The sequence below is a fragment of the Bombus affinis genome, chromosome 15 (assembly GCF_024516045.1).
Source record: "Bombus affinis isolate iyBomAffi1 chromosome 15, iyBomAffi1.2, whole genome shotgun sequence".
Lineage (NCBI taxonomy): Eukaryota > Metazoa > Arthropoda > Insecta > Hymenoptera > Apidae > Bombus > Bombus affinis.
This window is the reverse complement of record NC_066358.1, coordinates 8,836,592-8,852,000: the sequence shown is the minus strand read 5'-3', so window position 1 is coordinate 8,852,000 and position 15,409 is coordinate 8,836,592. Positions and strand designations below refer to the sequence as shown.

Sequence of the window (15,409 nt, the reverse complement as noted above, 5' to 3'; positions counted from 1 at the left end):
TAAACGGATTAGTGAGTCGTTATTGAACGTTTTAAAGGGAATTTAACCTGCTGCAACGTACAGCGCTCTATTGAATAAAGTGACAGTGTCAGTAATGGAGAAAGTGGACGTGATGTGAAAGGCTTCGGAGTTCTTTTGCCGCTTTGTAGATTTTTAGGCTGATACAGAATCATGGAAGAAGTGTTTCAGAACGGGAATTATCAGAGGGAGTCAAACGCAAACATAACTAGTATGGAGACACAAAAAGAGGTAAGAAACTGTTCGAATAGTTGACCATTTCAATTCGTCCGCCAAATCAATACGTCGTTCGAAGCTATAATTTTTAAACGCGTTCTTACTTGAACGGGTTTCTAGGTATTATGATTATCGTAATATTTGTGCAAAGTTAAATTACTGTGAAATTATATTTGTTTAAGTTAAAGAAGTACTAGAAGAATATGTATGTATATTGCGAAAGAATCGAAGTGACGCGCAGTGATTCTCATGTTTTGTTATTGTTGTTCTAAATCTATTATTTTTTTATTGACGTTATTTTCTAGTCTTACTTTTAATAACTTATATATATGTTTTTACTATTGTTTAATTTATGCTATATTTTTTTGATATGTCAAATTTTCTAGTACACCTTTGTTTATAAATTAGCTTTAAGCTATTTTTATAAATTTGTATTACTTAAACGTATAATATGTATAAAATAAATGATACTAGATTGCTTAAAACAAATTACTTGTATTATTACAATAGTAAATACAGATTTCTTAATTTATTTGAAAAAGCATCAAAGTAGGTCATGAATTATCCGTTTGAGTACCACTATACTAGTGTTGGCGGTATCTACATACGCGTTTATGAAGGATATTTAAACCTATGATGTCTTGAATTAGCATGCAACCAATTTAAATTCAGATATTATTGCAAGATATTATTTTATTGAGTAATTAATGATAATAATACAAATCATACAATTTTTTACTTTTAATTTTGGAACTTAATAAATATACAATAGTTTATTTGTTTTCCTTATATTAATTGAATATAATTTAATATTGATACTTAATATTAAAAATAAATTATGTTATTAATATCTGTTAATAATTATTTACATAGGTTTTATTTATTTGTACATGTCATTTTTCTTTAAATCTACTTTTATAAATTATATAATATAAAAAATGAAACAGTTGTATTTTCTATATCTTAAACTCATTATTTGTATTCTATATTAGGATGTATTGCTTGATCACATGGAAATCTCTATAGTTGAAACCGAAAAGCGTGCAAATGGAGCATTGAATTTAAGAGAGTTTTATACAGTCTACCTCATTGAGACTAAGTAAGTGAACCTATCATTCTTTACCTGACAAAGTTAAAATAGAAATGTTTTAAGCTTGTGTACATTTAATTTTAAATTGTCTCTTTTTGTAAAAGTTACTTTAACATCTATGAAATATATACATGTATATTAAATATTATTGTAGAGTTACAGATCCAGACTTTAAAGGTGCACTCACCAAAGTAAGTTCTCTATGGCGCCGATACACAGAATTTGAACTACTGCGAGCTTATTTGGAAATTTCCTATCCATATATTGTACTGCCTCCATTACCAGAGAAAAAAGTTTTATATGCATGGCAAAAGGTTACCACCGATACATTTGATCCAGATTTTGTTGACAGACGAAGAGTTGGTCTTGAGGTATACTATTTATATTTATTCATTGCCTCTTTATTTGAAAATATGTATTTGATATTTACAATAAATTTATTTCTAAGAATTTCCTATTGAGGGTAGCCTCGCATCCTATATTGTCTCGTGATGAGCATTTTATGGGATTTTTGCAACAAAAGGATGGTTGGAGGGAAAGCATTAAAGAAACAGGTACGTTCTGTCAAAGCAGTATATATCTTATTATCTATTTATATCATTATTTATTTATATATTTATAATGAGTGTTGTAATTATTAATATTTTATGATAGGTTATTTGCAATTAGTAGAATCAAAATTAAAGGCACTGAGTGTGGCAGTGCGATTAAGGAAACCAGATAAGCGATTTGAAACAATCAAAAACTATGGAATTGAACTTCAGGTATGTTCAGCATTGAGAAAAAATAAACTTTTATAGTAGTACATATCCGTTTAATATTTCAGAATAATTTATGTAATGTTCTTCGAGTACGTGCGCGACTTGTAGAAAAACAACACAGTTTGTACAAATTACATGCAAATTATGGTCGTGTATTTAGTGAATGGAGTGCCATAGAAAGAGAGATGGGTGACGGGCTGCAGGTATTCAATTTTATATATATTATAAATATTTCTTAACATTTATATCTTTAGAAACATTAGAATTACCAATTTTTGCGAGAAATTTCTAAATGATAAAACATAATTGAATTATGCTACAAGTATATATATTGCAAAGCGCACTGCATTACAGCGCCTGTTTTCTTAGAAATCGGGTCACTACTTGGATTCATTAGCAGCTACAATAGATACAACCCTCGAAGAAGAGGAACTAATAGCAGATCAGTTGAAAGAATGGTTGTTTGGTGCTTCTGCGTTACAAGCAGTTGTCAAACGAAGAGAAGCTTTACAGTTAACCAAAGATGAAGCTCATGATGCTTTAACCACAGCATTTGAACAAAGAGAAAAAATTATACAAGGTTTTAAATTATACTAAGTACTATTACCATTCAATTTACAAATATGGGAATTTTTGGAGCTAATACAATTTATTATTGTAGGTAAATCTGGTTTAATGTCAAGATTATTTGTATCTGTGGATACAGAAGAAGTTCGTGAATTAAAAATGTTACAATTGGAACAAAGGATTGCACAACACGAAGAAGCCGTCAAGCGGGTGGATGAAGATTTAAAGTAATACATTTTAATCAAATATTTTACACATAATTATAGCATATAAAAAATATACTATGAAACTATGTATAATACATTTCTCTATATTTTACATGTAAATGTTTTTAGATCTTTCTCTATTAAAGCAATGATGGACATTGAAAGATTTCAACACCAAAAGGTGGTAGATTTAAAAGAAATTTTGGCAGCTTACTGCATTTTACAATTTAAACTTGCTAGAAAGGTAACATTTTTGCATATTATTTAACCAATTTACTACCTATCTTTGTACAGATGAATCAATGTTTCTATAAATAATTGCAGGGATTGCAAGCTTGGCAGCATATCAAGAGTTGTCTGGAAAGTATGCCATAAAAATCTTTTCTTATTGAAGTTGACACAGAACAATAATTGTTCCACATCTTTCGTGCGATATACATTCCTATAATTGTAAGCTCACTCATACTTACGCTTATTATTACATCAATGTACAAGATTGTTTTTATTATTTAATGTTAGACTAGATAATATTATATATACATATATATTATATATACACACAATTCATGTTGGATATATACATAGTTATGTGAGACATTATTTAATATTTATATGTATTTAGTATGTTCTTGTTGTACGTGTAAGATACAATTAACCAATTATGTGAATGTTCAGGCAGTACTTAAGGGTTGTCATAAGTCAAGATCTGTGTGATTTATATATAATATAAATCACCAAGTGAAATCCATAGAATGTTAGTTATGAAAGTTGGAAAAATCGTTGCTGTAACTTTTTATACACTGTCTTATATCTGCTCAATAGGCTTGAATTTCATTGACGTCGATTAAATCCCGGATTGTATCTCACTTATGGATACAATTGTTGCATTTATTTTTCGTAATACTTAGGAGCCTTAATCTCATCGATAAATGATAAAAATTTAAGATTTGAAATACTATTTTCTACGTGTGAATAACTATGTTTTCTACGTATATACCTGGTTCAGTATATTATAGTATAGTAGTTTAAATTGTATATTAATTTTTCTTTTCTTCTGTTTTTCAGTTTTCATTAGAATTTATTTAGGTCATACATTTTGCAATGTACTCTGCATCTAAAATCAATGGATGTCTATTATACCAATGTTAAAGTTTTATAGTAATTCCTCTATAACAATAACAATTTTCTTGGTTTCTTGTCTTACTTAACAAAGAAAACAATCTTTTTCTTGATTTAGCTTGCTAAATTTTGTTTCAATTAGGTGTAATCAATATGTTGAAAGGTACATCACACAACATATGTACGTTATACGTATGTTTGCTCATTAATACTCCTTAAAATCAGTAATATAATTTAAATAATATTAAATATGATAAATTACATATTTTTTTTCATTAAATATCTAATATATACAATATTTATAACGAATAATTAATGTTGTTTGTAATGAATAATTAGCTTGAACAAAATTTATTGTAATACTTTTGGCGACAATTAATTGTACAAGAAATTCCTAATAATTTAAATAAAATATATGAGACAACATTATGATCTTTTATTGCTACGAAATATTTTGCTAATGGAAGTATTTATTGTTATCTCTATTACACGTTTTGAATGTTATAAGATCAAGTTGTTTCAAGATATAAAGAGAAAAATTGAAGAAAAGGTTTTGAATTAATTGGAAGACAAATAATTTAATTGGACAGTTTATTACGTGTGCGCCGGTATAGAAATATTATACAAATTCGAAGACGATTCGAATAGATTACGAAAATGTTAGGTCTACGGTGTTCTCCCTTTCAAAACATGTACATTACGAGAGGAGCGGTGATGGAACGATTCTATACAAACATCTAAACGAATCACCACTAAAACGAACCACTAATTAGCGACAACGAGGTTAGGATCAGGAGGAAGGGGAGGGTTAGAGACGATATTTACAATACAATTCAGTGCGTTTCCGTGTTCACATGAAGTTTCGCACACTTTGGTATTAATCGAATGTACATATGTACCTGCGTTTACAATATGATTTGTTACAACATAAATCAGGGGGTAATGCGCTATCGTCAATGTTACTTGCATTTTTTATGTTTTTTTTTTAATCCTTTATACATAACTCGGCTATTCGTGTAATCAATATTATGAATTAGTTGCGTCTGACGGTACATCATGATTCAAATTTATATGTAGTGGACACAACTATATTTACAGTGTGACAATCGTTCACTTCTGTATTCACAATAATGCGGACGAAGAAACAGAGTTGGAAAGCACGATATAACCTGTTTTCTTATTTTGCAATAGATAATACAATAGATATTATTAAAAATAAACTTTAAGTTGTATTTGGAAATTTTTAATTGTTACAAATAGTGTCAATGACGAGTTGTGCGAGTTGGAATAAAAATGGTTGATAATCAATAAATCATGTAGGTAAGTGTATAGATACATATTTCTTGTAACCGATAAAATACATTTTATTTGAATAAATGTCTGTCACCGATAGTCTTAGAAGTTCTTTCGAGTATGATTTAGGTAATTAAAAAGTTGTACACAATAAATAAGGTATTATGTAATAAATTTGAAAGTAACTTGCTTCTTGGTTATATCGATTTGGTTAGATCGATCGACAAATATTATTTTGTTTGTTACGTAAAATTTGTGATCGAGGAATTTGTAATGGCTCCTCCTAGTTTTACTGTTGCAGAAATGAATGTTTAATAATTATTCTGTTGCTTAAAATAATTTATGTCGTGTAAAATACACTGCAATTCAAAAGAAGAAAGATTATATTACGAAGAAAACTATCGAAGCAAACATTTTATCTATCAGTGTATATTCATCCACGTCAATTCTTACTTTTTATATACGGCGATTTACAAGTTTGTCCAACTCTGTTGATGACACTGCTTCGTCCTTTTCTTTTCGTTTTCGTCTTTCTATCGTGATAAAAGCATTCTTTGGTCGTTCGAACTGGCTGAAATGACATTCGGAAAAAAAAGCTATCGCGGACAATTGAATCATCATTCCTCAATGAAATTACTGTACTTCGGCGCAGAACAGAGTTTCAGATACACCTTCGACCACTTTTAATCGATTCATTCAATTTCAAAACATTAATATCTTTCGATGTTAATGCGATACCTTGACCTAAGAAAATGTATTATATTTATTGCACCCCTTCACCCATGAACAATACACTGAAATTGCATAAAGAATAAACAAACGAATTAATCGCCTCCCTAATTTATTAAATAGTTAAATAATCCTATGTACCTAAACGATAATTAATAAATTATATATAATATTCATCATGAAATTCGTCGATCACAATTTTATCAATTCAATACAATTTCAGTGCATAAGGGCGAATTTCGTTCAAAGACATCGATACAATGGTAAAATCAACTCGACATACAATCAGTTTGATCGTCATTTATTGCAATCTCCTTTCGCATGCTTTAGAAATTACAATAATCATGATAAAATTTGTCCTTAATTCGCAATTATTCGATTACTCGCTGTCAGTTTCGCGAAGAAAACGACTTTTTACATCGGTGTATTTCATTTGAAAATATTGGCGCAGTATTTTACATACTTCCTTCGCCAGTTCCGTTAAATATCAATTACCGTTCCGTAACAAACGAGCAATTATTCAGTCGACAAATCCGCTTGTCCACATCATTCACGAATCATTATACATATCCTACCTGAGATTTCTCGCGAACGAATGCGTTCATTATGTATCGAATTTTTCTCGTTCGCGACACAAGTGTTTTAATTACGAAATATCGAGCACGAAACTACGATCTGGTAAAATAATACGTACTTACGTCAAACAATGATTAATTTTATTTATTCGCCCCAAAAATTAATCAGACTTTTTCAGATACGTATTTCTCTTTTTACAGATCGTACAGTAATTTTCGATTGTTTCTGTCGACACAACAATAGCAATTTAAATAATTGTTCTATCGTTCCGCTATTTTAAGCTCGCGTTTCTGCAAATCATATCGTTCCTGTAATTTGCTTGTTTCTATCGAAAACGACGATATTTCTTAACCCTTACGCGTGGAAATACAAATTTTTCTTTTAATCGATCGACAGTAATTTCGAAAAACAATCGATAATAATAATAATACTAATCAAACGCAACATTTCTGCCGAATTCTTCTAATTCTGCAAAACTTTCCGTGTAACGCGATACTCGCGTGGTCGATCAATAATTTTAACGTTAGCCCTATCGAAGGATTCAGTTAATCTATGGCTAGATTACCCTGGCACGTCGTTAAACCGAATTTTTACACCAATTCGTCTCGCAAGGGAAGATTTTCTCTCGATCAAACAACGTTTCACACGCGTTCTTCTTCGATTATAAAATCAAGCGCGAAAGGATCAGGTTTCCTTGCACAAAGAGCCGCGATTTAATAACGCAAATTTTCTTTCTTTTCCAGCCATCCGTAATCGTCCTATTTGTTCTCGCAGACTACGATTCTCTTCAAGCACTTATTGAAAGAAGACCACGAAGAAAGCGGACACTTTCGTTCTGGCCACACTGCACAACACTATGGACTTCCTGTATCGTGATGAAGAGAGTCACTGTCACTTTCGAGGTAAGTTACATAGCTATCCGTGCTATCAGGGTGTTGGCCCATGTCTGGGCCGCCGCTACTGGGGTGGTGTGGGCCAGGGGGTGGCAAAGAACCACCGCCCCCGCCGCCTCCGCCATCGTTCATCGGTCCACCAAGCATCCCTGGCGGTGGTAATTGTGGCGGTCCGCTGTGAAGATCGTAACCATGCATCTGAAATGAATTATATTAATCGCGTATGGATATATCGCATCGTGCAACACGTTACTGCACATGTTCGCTTCGATGTAGGAATATGCCGTTATCGACGTTCGTAGACGATACGATCGATACCAGATACATTTTTCTTATTTGAAATATATCTATGATAATTACCTGCGACACCAGATGATGAAAAGAAGGAGTATTAGGATCTAGCCTCTCCAAATCGGTATGTAAGGCGAAGTCTGAAAGGGCTTTCCACGGTGGTTGATAAGCTTGAACTTCTAGCGGTGTCATCCCTATAGAACTCTCGTGTCTTACGGGACTGCTAGCCACCATAGGAATTCCGTGCATTCCACCGAAGCCTAATTTACGGCCATCCTGAAATATAGAACACCTTCGTTCGTTAAATCGTGGTTCGAAATACGACAACGAATAGAAACGATACATCGTGGATCGGTGCGCTTTAAAGATTTGTCTCTATCGAAAGCGATAATAGCGAAATGCGAAAACTCGAATGCCAACCTTTTCCTGCATCTGTTGTTTCATGGCGATCGTCTTCTTCTTATCCTTGCACCGTTTGTTCTGGAACCATACCCTTATCACGCGTGGACTCAGTCCCGTCATCTCCACCAATTGTTCCTTCATCAACGCGTCCGGCCGCGGATTCGCGGCGTAGCAAGTTCTCAGTGTGTGAAGTTGCTTTTCGTTTAGAACAGTGCGAACTCTGGTTGGTTTGCCGTCAGAACCGCCGCCGCTTTTATGGCCGCCCGATCCTCGAGTACCACCCACGCCAGCTTTGTGCGACCCGCTTTCAGACCCGGAATCTACCAACAAATCAACGTCACGATTACTCACCTCGATTTTTCCAGCCTCTATTTCTCTACCACAGTTTCGCTTCCTTCTTTCTTTCTCTCTCACTTTCGTCACTGTACCAAGCACAATTTTCGAAATTTTTATCGGATACGCAAATAACACGATACATATATATATATATATGTATACCTACTTTCGTATCGTTTAGATAAATACATTTTTCTATCGTAAGCGTGGTGGTCGTTACGAATAAATCGAATCGCGTTCACGTATCGTTGGTAGATCGAATCGAGGCGTAAAAAATTTCTTCGACGGTCGAATAAAATACTAAGAGGCAGAAGCGCGATAACGAGAGAAATAATTCAAGAAGTCGAAGGAAAGGCCGAAACGAATGGCGATTCCGTTGTTTGCTTCCACCGGCTATTGCACGAACCGATTCGCCGGTTGTTTGGAAAAAAGCCAACTCTCGGGGAAGAGTAGCTCGACTAAATCAGGAGAATGCAGAGTAGAATGTCCAGCTGCGACTATCGTCCTAACCGGTCCTGCAAAACGTTCTTCGCCAGCTAATGGGAGATCCGGATAGTGGTACAGCATGGCGGATGGAGAACGCTGAGACGAATGCCTGTTGACTATCCGAGAGGCCAGAGACAATATTGTCGATGAGCAAACTTTGGCGACGATTCCGTGATCGGTACCAGGTCCGACAAGAGAGATCGGAAAGGTCTTTGGCAACCTTTTCGCAAGATCGACTGCGATCGAGAAAAGTTTCGAGCGTCGACGCTGTTTGGATTACGGCAGTTTACACGAAACTGGATTCGATTTGGAGACAATTTTATAAGAATCGTATGCGAATCTAGAATGTCCGCTGCAACCTGTATCTATACAGAACGATTTCGTCCAAATACTTTTATCGAAAGAATTATCAGAAAGGAAGAGAGATACCGATTCGTATAATCGACGATCGACATCGTCTTTGTTGGAAGCTGTTTGAAAATAATTCACTGAGAACGAGGAAAAACCAAACTCTCGCAACGCGTACACGCACAGCCCAAGATCTCGTTCTACCCTTAAACTAATGTTCTATGCAGTGAAAATTCATCAACACCCCATACCCATGTATTACATGCTTTATCTCATTCATTATCATCGGACGAGCAAATAGAAATTGTCCGATATTTATGTCGAACCTCTTCACAAACCGACGAAGGATATAAAAGGAAAAGAAGGAGCTTTCGATTTTTCAGGCTCGGCTCCCTTGTTAGTCGCATCGATCAGTAAACGACTCCTTCGCAGCGACTTCACCAGAAAGAAAAAGAAAAAGAAATGAACAGAAGAAGAAGAAGAAGCACGAACCTTTCGGACACTTTTTAGCCGACCAAACAGCGAAACCCATATGTAAACGGCTGGACGAGGGACGAACGTTGAATTTCATTAACTCCCAATTAACGAGCAATAAGTAACTCGTGCCGCGATAAGGATCCAGTTTCCTTGGCGGTGTCCTTCGAAAGGATTTGGTAGCCGCACGAAAGCGAATTTCGAATGTTTGCGGACGGTAAGACGAAAAGGCAACCGAGCAAACGAAATCCTGCGTCTATTTTTGCGTCCTAACCAAATAAGCGGTCACAAAGGCAGAACCGCGTTTCCGAAAGAATGAGTGTGTGTGTGTGTGTGAGAGAGAGAGAGAGTCGAAATGATTGGAGAGTAGTAGGTACTCGTGGACGAGAAAACGCTGGAAGAAATCGGCGGCAAGAATGAAACTGATTATAATTAACGACCACTTTGCGGCATTTATTATAGTTTGCTAATCGCGAATGGTTCAAAGGGTAATGACGGTGTTGCTTGTTTAATGCGAGAATTTACCGTCCGAATATGCTACGAAGAAGGAGAAATTTCTTGCTCGCGTCGAAAAGAAGATTGGTCGGTTCTTGGTTAATTCTTAACTCGTCAGAATATTTTACGTTATACTTTGTAGAAAACGTTTATGTTTGTTAATTGATTCCAAGCTTCGATCATCGATGAAACGATAAAACCCAACTGAGAAAAATAGTAATCCCCGTTCCTTTCGAAGGCATAAAATCGTAACGATAGACGAGCAACAATATCCAACGGCAGTGTACGTGAATTCGTAGATGGTCCGTCCATTAAAACTAAGGAAAAAGGAAGCGACTCCCGAACAGAGGTTGGGGAAAAAAAAGTTGAATAAACGTCCATAAATAAAAAGAAGAAATGAAGGAGATCGTGCGTAGTTATGTGCCACGGTAGTTGGCAGAGAGGTGCTACATTTGACACCTCTGTTCCCCTGTAAAGAGTTGTCAAACCACTGCCGTCGCCGGTGCGTGGCCCGTGGGCTTCGTGCATCGGGAAAAGACGGTTTAGGCGCAACCATTTCCATAAGGAAGCCAAGTGACAAACATCATGGAAAATACGCGGCTCGCGCCGCTCCTCCATGAAATTGTTTACGCGAGAATTAGAAGTGAACGTTTCAGCTACGCCCTGTGTCCCGTACTACGCAATTTTCAATTATCACCGATTAACCAGCTTCGTACCACGTCGTTAGAATCCTCGTCCAAATATAATTTATCGTCGCTGCGTGTAAATAATGAATTAGTAATAGTGGACGCGGCCATGTATAAATAATAAGCCATCGCCGCTTCTGACGTTTCTCTATGTGACTGTCGCAAATCTTCGGATTTTTCTCCATGAATTTCTTCACGAATTTGCTAACCGTTTAGAAACGACATCGAAAGGAGAACAATCTGTTAGATTCGAAGATACAACCCTTTTGCCAAACATCCGCTAGCTGTAACTAACAGTTTTGACAATTTTCATGCCGTCAGATACCTCCATCCAGGGATCCGTCTATCGCTAAATCAGCTAGTCACGTTTCGATTCTGCTAGATCTCGTTAAACTATATTTGCGAATTCATGGACGTCGCGCGAAATAAACAGCGTCGATATAATTAAGTTACTATCTGCTCGCCAGCTTTATTAGATATTTTAATCCAACCGATCTGCAGACAGTGTGTGCTCGTATATTAGGACTAGCTCGAGGAACGCTAATCCTGTGTAATCCGGCCGCGTAGGAGGGAAGTGGTCAAGCCTTTCGGGTCTTAAAGGCTTCAATTATCAACACCTAATTATGACCGGTGATCCTAATACAACAGCGTTGCATCGGAAGGGCCCTTTGAGCTTCCCCTCGAGCGAAGTCCCTTTTGCAAATTTGCTCTTTGTGCCCTGGTAGCCCGTGTCCAGACGATGTAATCCGCAAATAGGTTACGCTCATTTGTCGACGCGATAAAAGTTATCCCGTCAAATTGTCGTTTGCCGAACTTTGTCATCGGGTTAATCTTTTAGGTTGCAAATAATGGTAATACGAACGTGTTTAATGTATCGTTTATAATTAATATTAACACTTTGCTGTCCGCATAAATTTACTCCCAAAGTTAACCAGTCGCTGGCGTTTTTTCTTTGCTAGAAATTTCGTCTTTCTAAAGTTTGCGTAAAGGGTCGGTTTGCCGCGTGACATCAACGTGGTGTTACAAAACATCAAGGCATCGATATTTGGCCCGCACTCGACAACGCGTTGGTGGCCATCGCACTTGAAAACGTTAACATCAGTGAAATTGTAGTTTACAGATTCCCAATCTTTCGCTCTTGTTACAAAGTCAGTAGCATCTTTAACATCATAGGACGATTATTCACACAATCGCACGAATATCAGGATACTGATATAATTTTAAAGATTACCGTACCGATTCCTCCTATTCGCGATCAAATATCGCTCGTTGTTCGTACTTGGTGCGAAAATAATTTCATCGTACGTGCATTGCCGTCGCGTAGATCGAAATTGACGAAAGAGGCAGAAGTTTCTTTACCTGATATCGAGCCGTCGTTGGGGTGCAAATGATGATTATTATTCATAAGGGACGCGTTGTTGTTGTTCTCGCTTCCAGGAACACCACCAGGCCCCGAGCACAGTTTCCCACCCTCGAGAACGTCGTGATCGTGTCGACAAAAGAGGCCATCCTGTCTCAAGGCAAATTCATCGCCAGGAACTAGCTGCCTCATGCAGGCTGAACATCGGAAGCACTTTATATGATAAATTTTGCTCCTTGCCCTCATTACGTAGTCGTCTTTGCTGAAGCACTCACTGCACTTGTCGCACTTTGTTCCGAACAATCTGAAACGAATTCTCTGCGTTAACGATTCCTTCGCAATTTCATTTCCGATCGCGTTTTTCTCGTAGTTTTGGTATAGGCTTTGGTATTAGACACGATTGGCTAAAGTATTACCGAAAAAATTGACAAAATCGATTACGAATTAACGACAGGCGTGGAAAGCCCGCGACGTGTCAGTTGTAGGAGAAAGTAAGTTCCCCTAGGTAATTATTTTTCTTTCGGCTGTTAGGCATTAGTAATGAGGATTAGTAATAAGGAATACATTATGATAGAGCGAATAATTATCAGTATCAAAGTAACGAAAAAACATGTATACAAATTGGTGTTAAGAGATGGAGGATTTTAAAAACCGGATTAAACCTGATGTAACAATAGATCGCAGGATTTATCCTAACTCGCGCCAAACATCTGAAATCCTACTAATTCCGCTAAATATAAAAATTGAAATTATCACCTTTTTTTTTTTTAGGTAAATTTACCGGCAAATTTATTTATTGTCTCCATTTGCATCGACTTCTACGTATAATTCCGCGAAATTTTACTCGGCTGCCGGATCGAGCAGTTAATTATCGGTTTTCAAGCTAATTGTGCTTGCCTGCAGCACTTCGTTCGCAGAAACCGAACGAACTAAATTGCATTCATTAGCGGTGCTTTCTAAATTGTCGAATTTTATTAATAAAAAGTTTCATGCGATAGATAATTCCATTCTGATGCTACGTGGTTGGTTAATTATCAGTTGTTCCAGTAATTATATCACCAAGTTTCGTCCATAATTTACTCGCCATTGATATCACAACGGTGATTTTTGCGTAGAACGTAAAATCGTAGAAAATCGTTCGAACGAAAAATTAATCGCGCGATTATTTCGTGAAAGATCGATAACGCGAACACGTGCTCCGTCGATACTGTGTCACAACGTTGTTGTAACGTCGAAACAGATCGAATCACGGCAAAACTTTTTTAACGTGTAATTTTAAGCCGTGTTACTTTCCATCCGTCGACAACCAAATTTACTCAAGGACGTCTGCGTCGAAGAACACCCAGAAGGAAACGTTTTACCCCACGGTTGTTTCGACTTTTCGTACGAGGCGACAGAAACAACAAACAGGCGTCATCGGTGTCGCTCAGCCCTGGCAAATCCGCGTCGACCGGATATGCCAGTCTTCTTCTTCGTTTCGGACGCTTTTCGACGTTCGATGGATCAATGCAAATAAACCGCCTGTCCCCGTGCCAGAAAAATATTTGCTACATGTTCGCGTCTTCGCGGGGGGAATTCGTGTCGATCGATGCTGCGAGTTTTAAAAACTCCTGTCTTTCTTCTCGCCATTCGTTTCGAATTGCATTGAAAACGGCATGTCGTTTCGTCGGATTTCCAGTATCGTCGAATCGATTCGAACGCGCTCTCACTTCGAGTTACATCCCTCGCTCGCGCCTTCTTCCACTTTCCCGAGTTTCGAAACTTCGATACGTTTAACTTTCTGCTATAATAAATAAATCGAAGAGTCACAAAAGTATCGAACTTTTAAAAAAAATACGATGAACCGAGATTCGAACGATTGACAAACGTCACGCGACGAGCGGAATAAGGACACGTTTAGCTACTGTACGCTCTTACGTTGAAATCAGAAATTTCATTGTACACATTTTTAGCGTAACTTGGAATCGAGAAATACTACGTTGAATTGCGTAAATTCGAGGCAACCACGTGTGAACCACGCTTTTTGTTACCGATGCATTTCCTCGCACGCAGACCGTAGTTTCTACTTCGTGTATGTTAGATAAAAATACTCCGGAGAAAAACGTTTTGTCAGTTCTTATTTTCCTCTTTTCTTTCTTTTTTTTTTCTTCTCCTTTTCGCTCGTCCTGTTGCATCGTTTTTTTCTATTTTTATTTCTCCCCGATCTCGGTGTTCGCGAACGCGCATCGGAGAGAGCGAATGGCCACGAGCGAGCGAGAATGCCATCGGTTTCCAAGTTCCTCTATCTCATTTTAGTCGAAAATAACGCGCTCTTAATCGTCAAAATTTTGTTCGACCGTTCGATTATGCGAAATTCGCCGAAGAGCTTAGAGTTATGGAAAGAAATAACGCTCGAGGTTAGAACGTTTATTGTATGGAAAAAAAAAAACAGGTAATATTTGTCGATGATTAGGGAAAGATGAGCGGAAAATGAAAAGAACGAAATCGGCGTGTCAAAGATAATATAACCAACGACGTAGTAGAGGCAACGTCTTACCTGACATAATCGCGTTTACAATAAGTTTTCCCATCTCGTACGAAGCAAGTGCAGTGCTCGTCCAAAAATTGCTGGCACTCCGCGCATTTTAAACAGGCGGCGTGCCATTCCAGATTTGGTGCAACTCGCAGTATCCATTGGTCGTGAATTCGACCGCCGCATCCCACGCAATGCGAACTTGTGCTCTCTGCAAAACAAATTACTTCCGTTACAAACACATAGATTCCCTGCAGTATGCAATTAGGCAACTATCACGCGTGTATCGAAAGACGTACGACTAAAATTTCATGATTGAGAAAACGATATTCCGACTGGTTGATTAATTTTTACAAATACTCGAGAGAACAAGTACGGGACGAATCCTCTTGCGCGTTTAAATGGAATTATTCTGGCCAAATAATTTAACGGTAATTAAATATTTACTCAACAGCGTATATTATTACGTAACGTTGTAAAATACTGAGAACGGTCTCGTTTAACGTGGAATTAATTTTCCAGCGAAATTACTCTCCGCTTGACCTTATTCC

The 15,409-nt window shown here is 36.9% G+C and overlaps 2 protein-coding genes across 2 annotated transcripts in view; one reads left to right on the top strand and one right to left on the bottom strand.

Annotated features, from left to right (window-relative positions):
* Nucleotides 1-80: 80 nt before the first annotated feature.
* LOC126924685 (sorting nexin-4-like) lies at nucleotides 81-4,403 on the top strand. The gene is made up of 10 exons (XM_050739438.1): nucleotides 81-249; nucleotides 1,227-1,333; nucleotides 1,479-1,695; nucleotides 1,773-1,878; nucleotides 1,979-2,088; nucleotides 2,151-2,288; nucleotides 2,455-2,665; nucleotides 2,747-2,879; nucleotides 2,988-3,102; nucleotides 3,183-4,403. The coding sequence occupies exons 1-10, from the start codon at nucleotides 172-174 to the stop codon at nucleotides 3,231-3,233; spliced, it is 1,266 nt and encodes a 421-aa protein (XP_050595395.1). The 5' UTR covers nucleotides 81-171; the 3' UTR covers nucleotides 3,234-4,403.
* A 148-nt stretch (nucleotides 4,404-4,551) lies between these two features.
* LOC126924684 (insulin gene enhancer protein ISL-1) overlaps nucleotides 4,552-15,409 on the bottom strand; it is a 36,603-nt gene continuing 25,745 nt past the window's right edge. The window contains exons 2-6 of the mRNA XM_050739436.1: nucleotides 14,883-15,069; nucleotides 12,346-12,650; nucleotides 8,180-8,481; nucleotides 7,829-8,035; nucleotides 4,552-7,666 (exon numbers count right to left, since the gene is read on the bottom strand). Of these exons, the coding sequence (XP_050595393.1) occupies nucleotides 7,430-7,666; nucleotides 7,829-8,035; nucleotides 8,180-8,481; nucleotides 12,346-12,650; nucleotides 14,883-15,069 (1,238 nt within the window). The 3' untranslated portion in view covers nucleotides 4,552-7,429. The remainder of the gene's footprint in view (nucleotides 7,667-7,828; nucleotides 8,036-8,179; nucleotides 8,482-12,345; nucleotides 12,651-14,882; nucleotides 15,070-15,409) is intronic.

Coding starts and splice junctions, on each gene's coding strand:
- LOC126924685 (XM_050739438.1), top strand. CDS start 172: ATGGAAGAAGTGTTTCAGAACGGGAATTATCAGAGGGAGTCAAACGCA. Junction 1,334..1,478: donor GTCTACCTCATTGAGACTAA/GTAAGTGAACCT, acceptor ATATTATTGTAG/AGTTACAGATCCAGACTTTA. Junction 1,879..1,978: donor GGAAAGCATTAAAGAAACAG/GTACGTTCTGTC, acceptor ATTTTATGATAG/GTTATTTGCAATTAGTAGAA.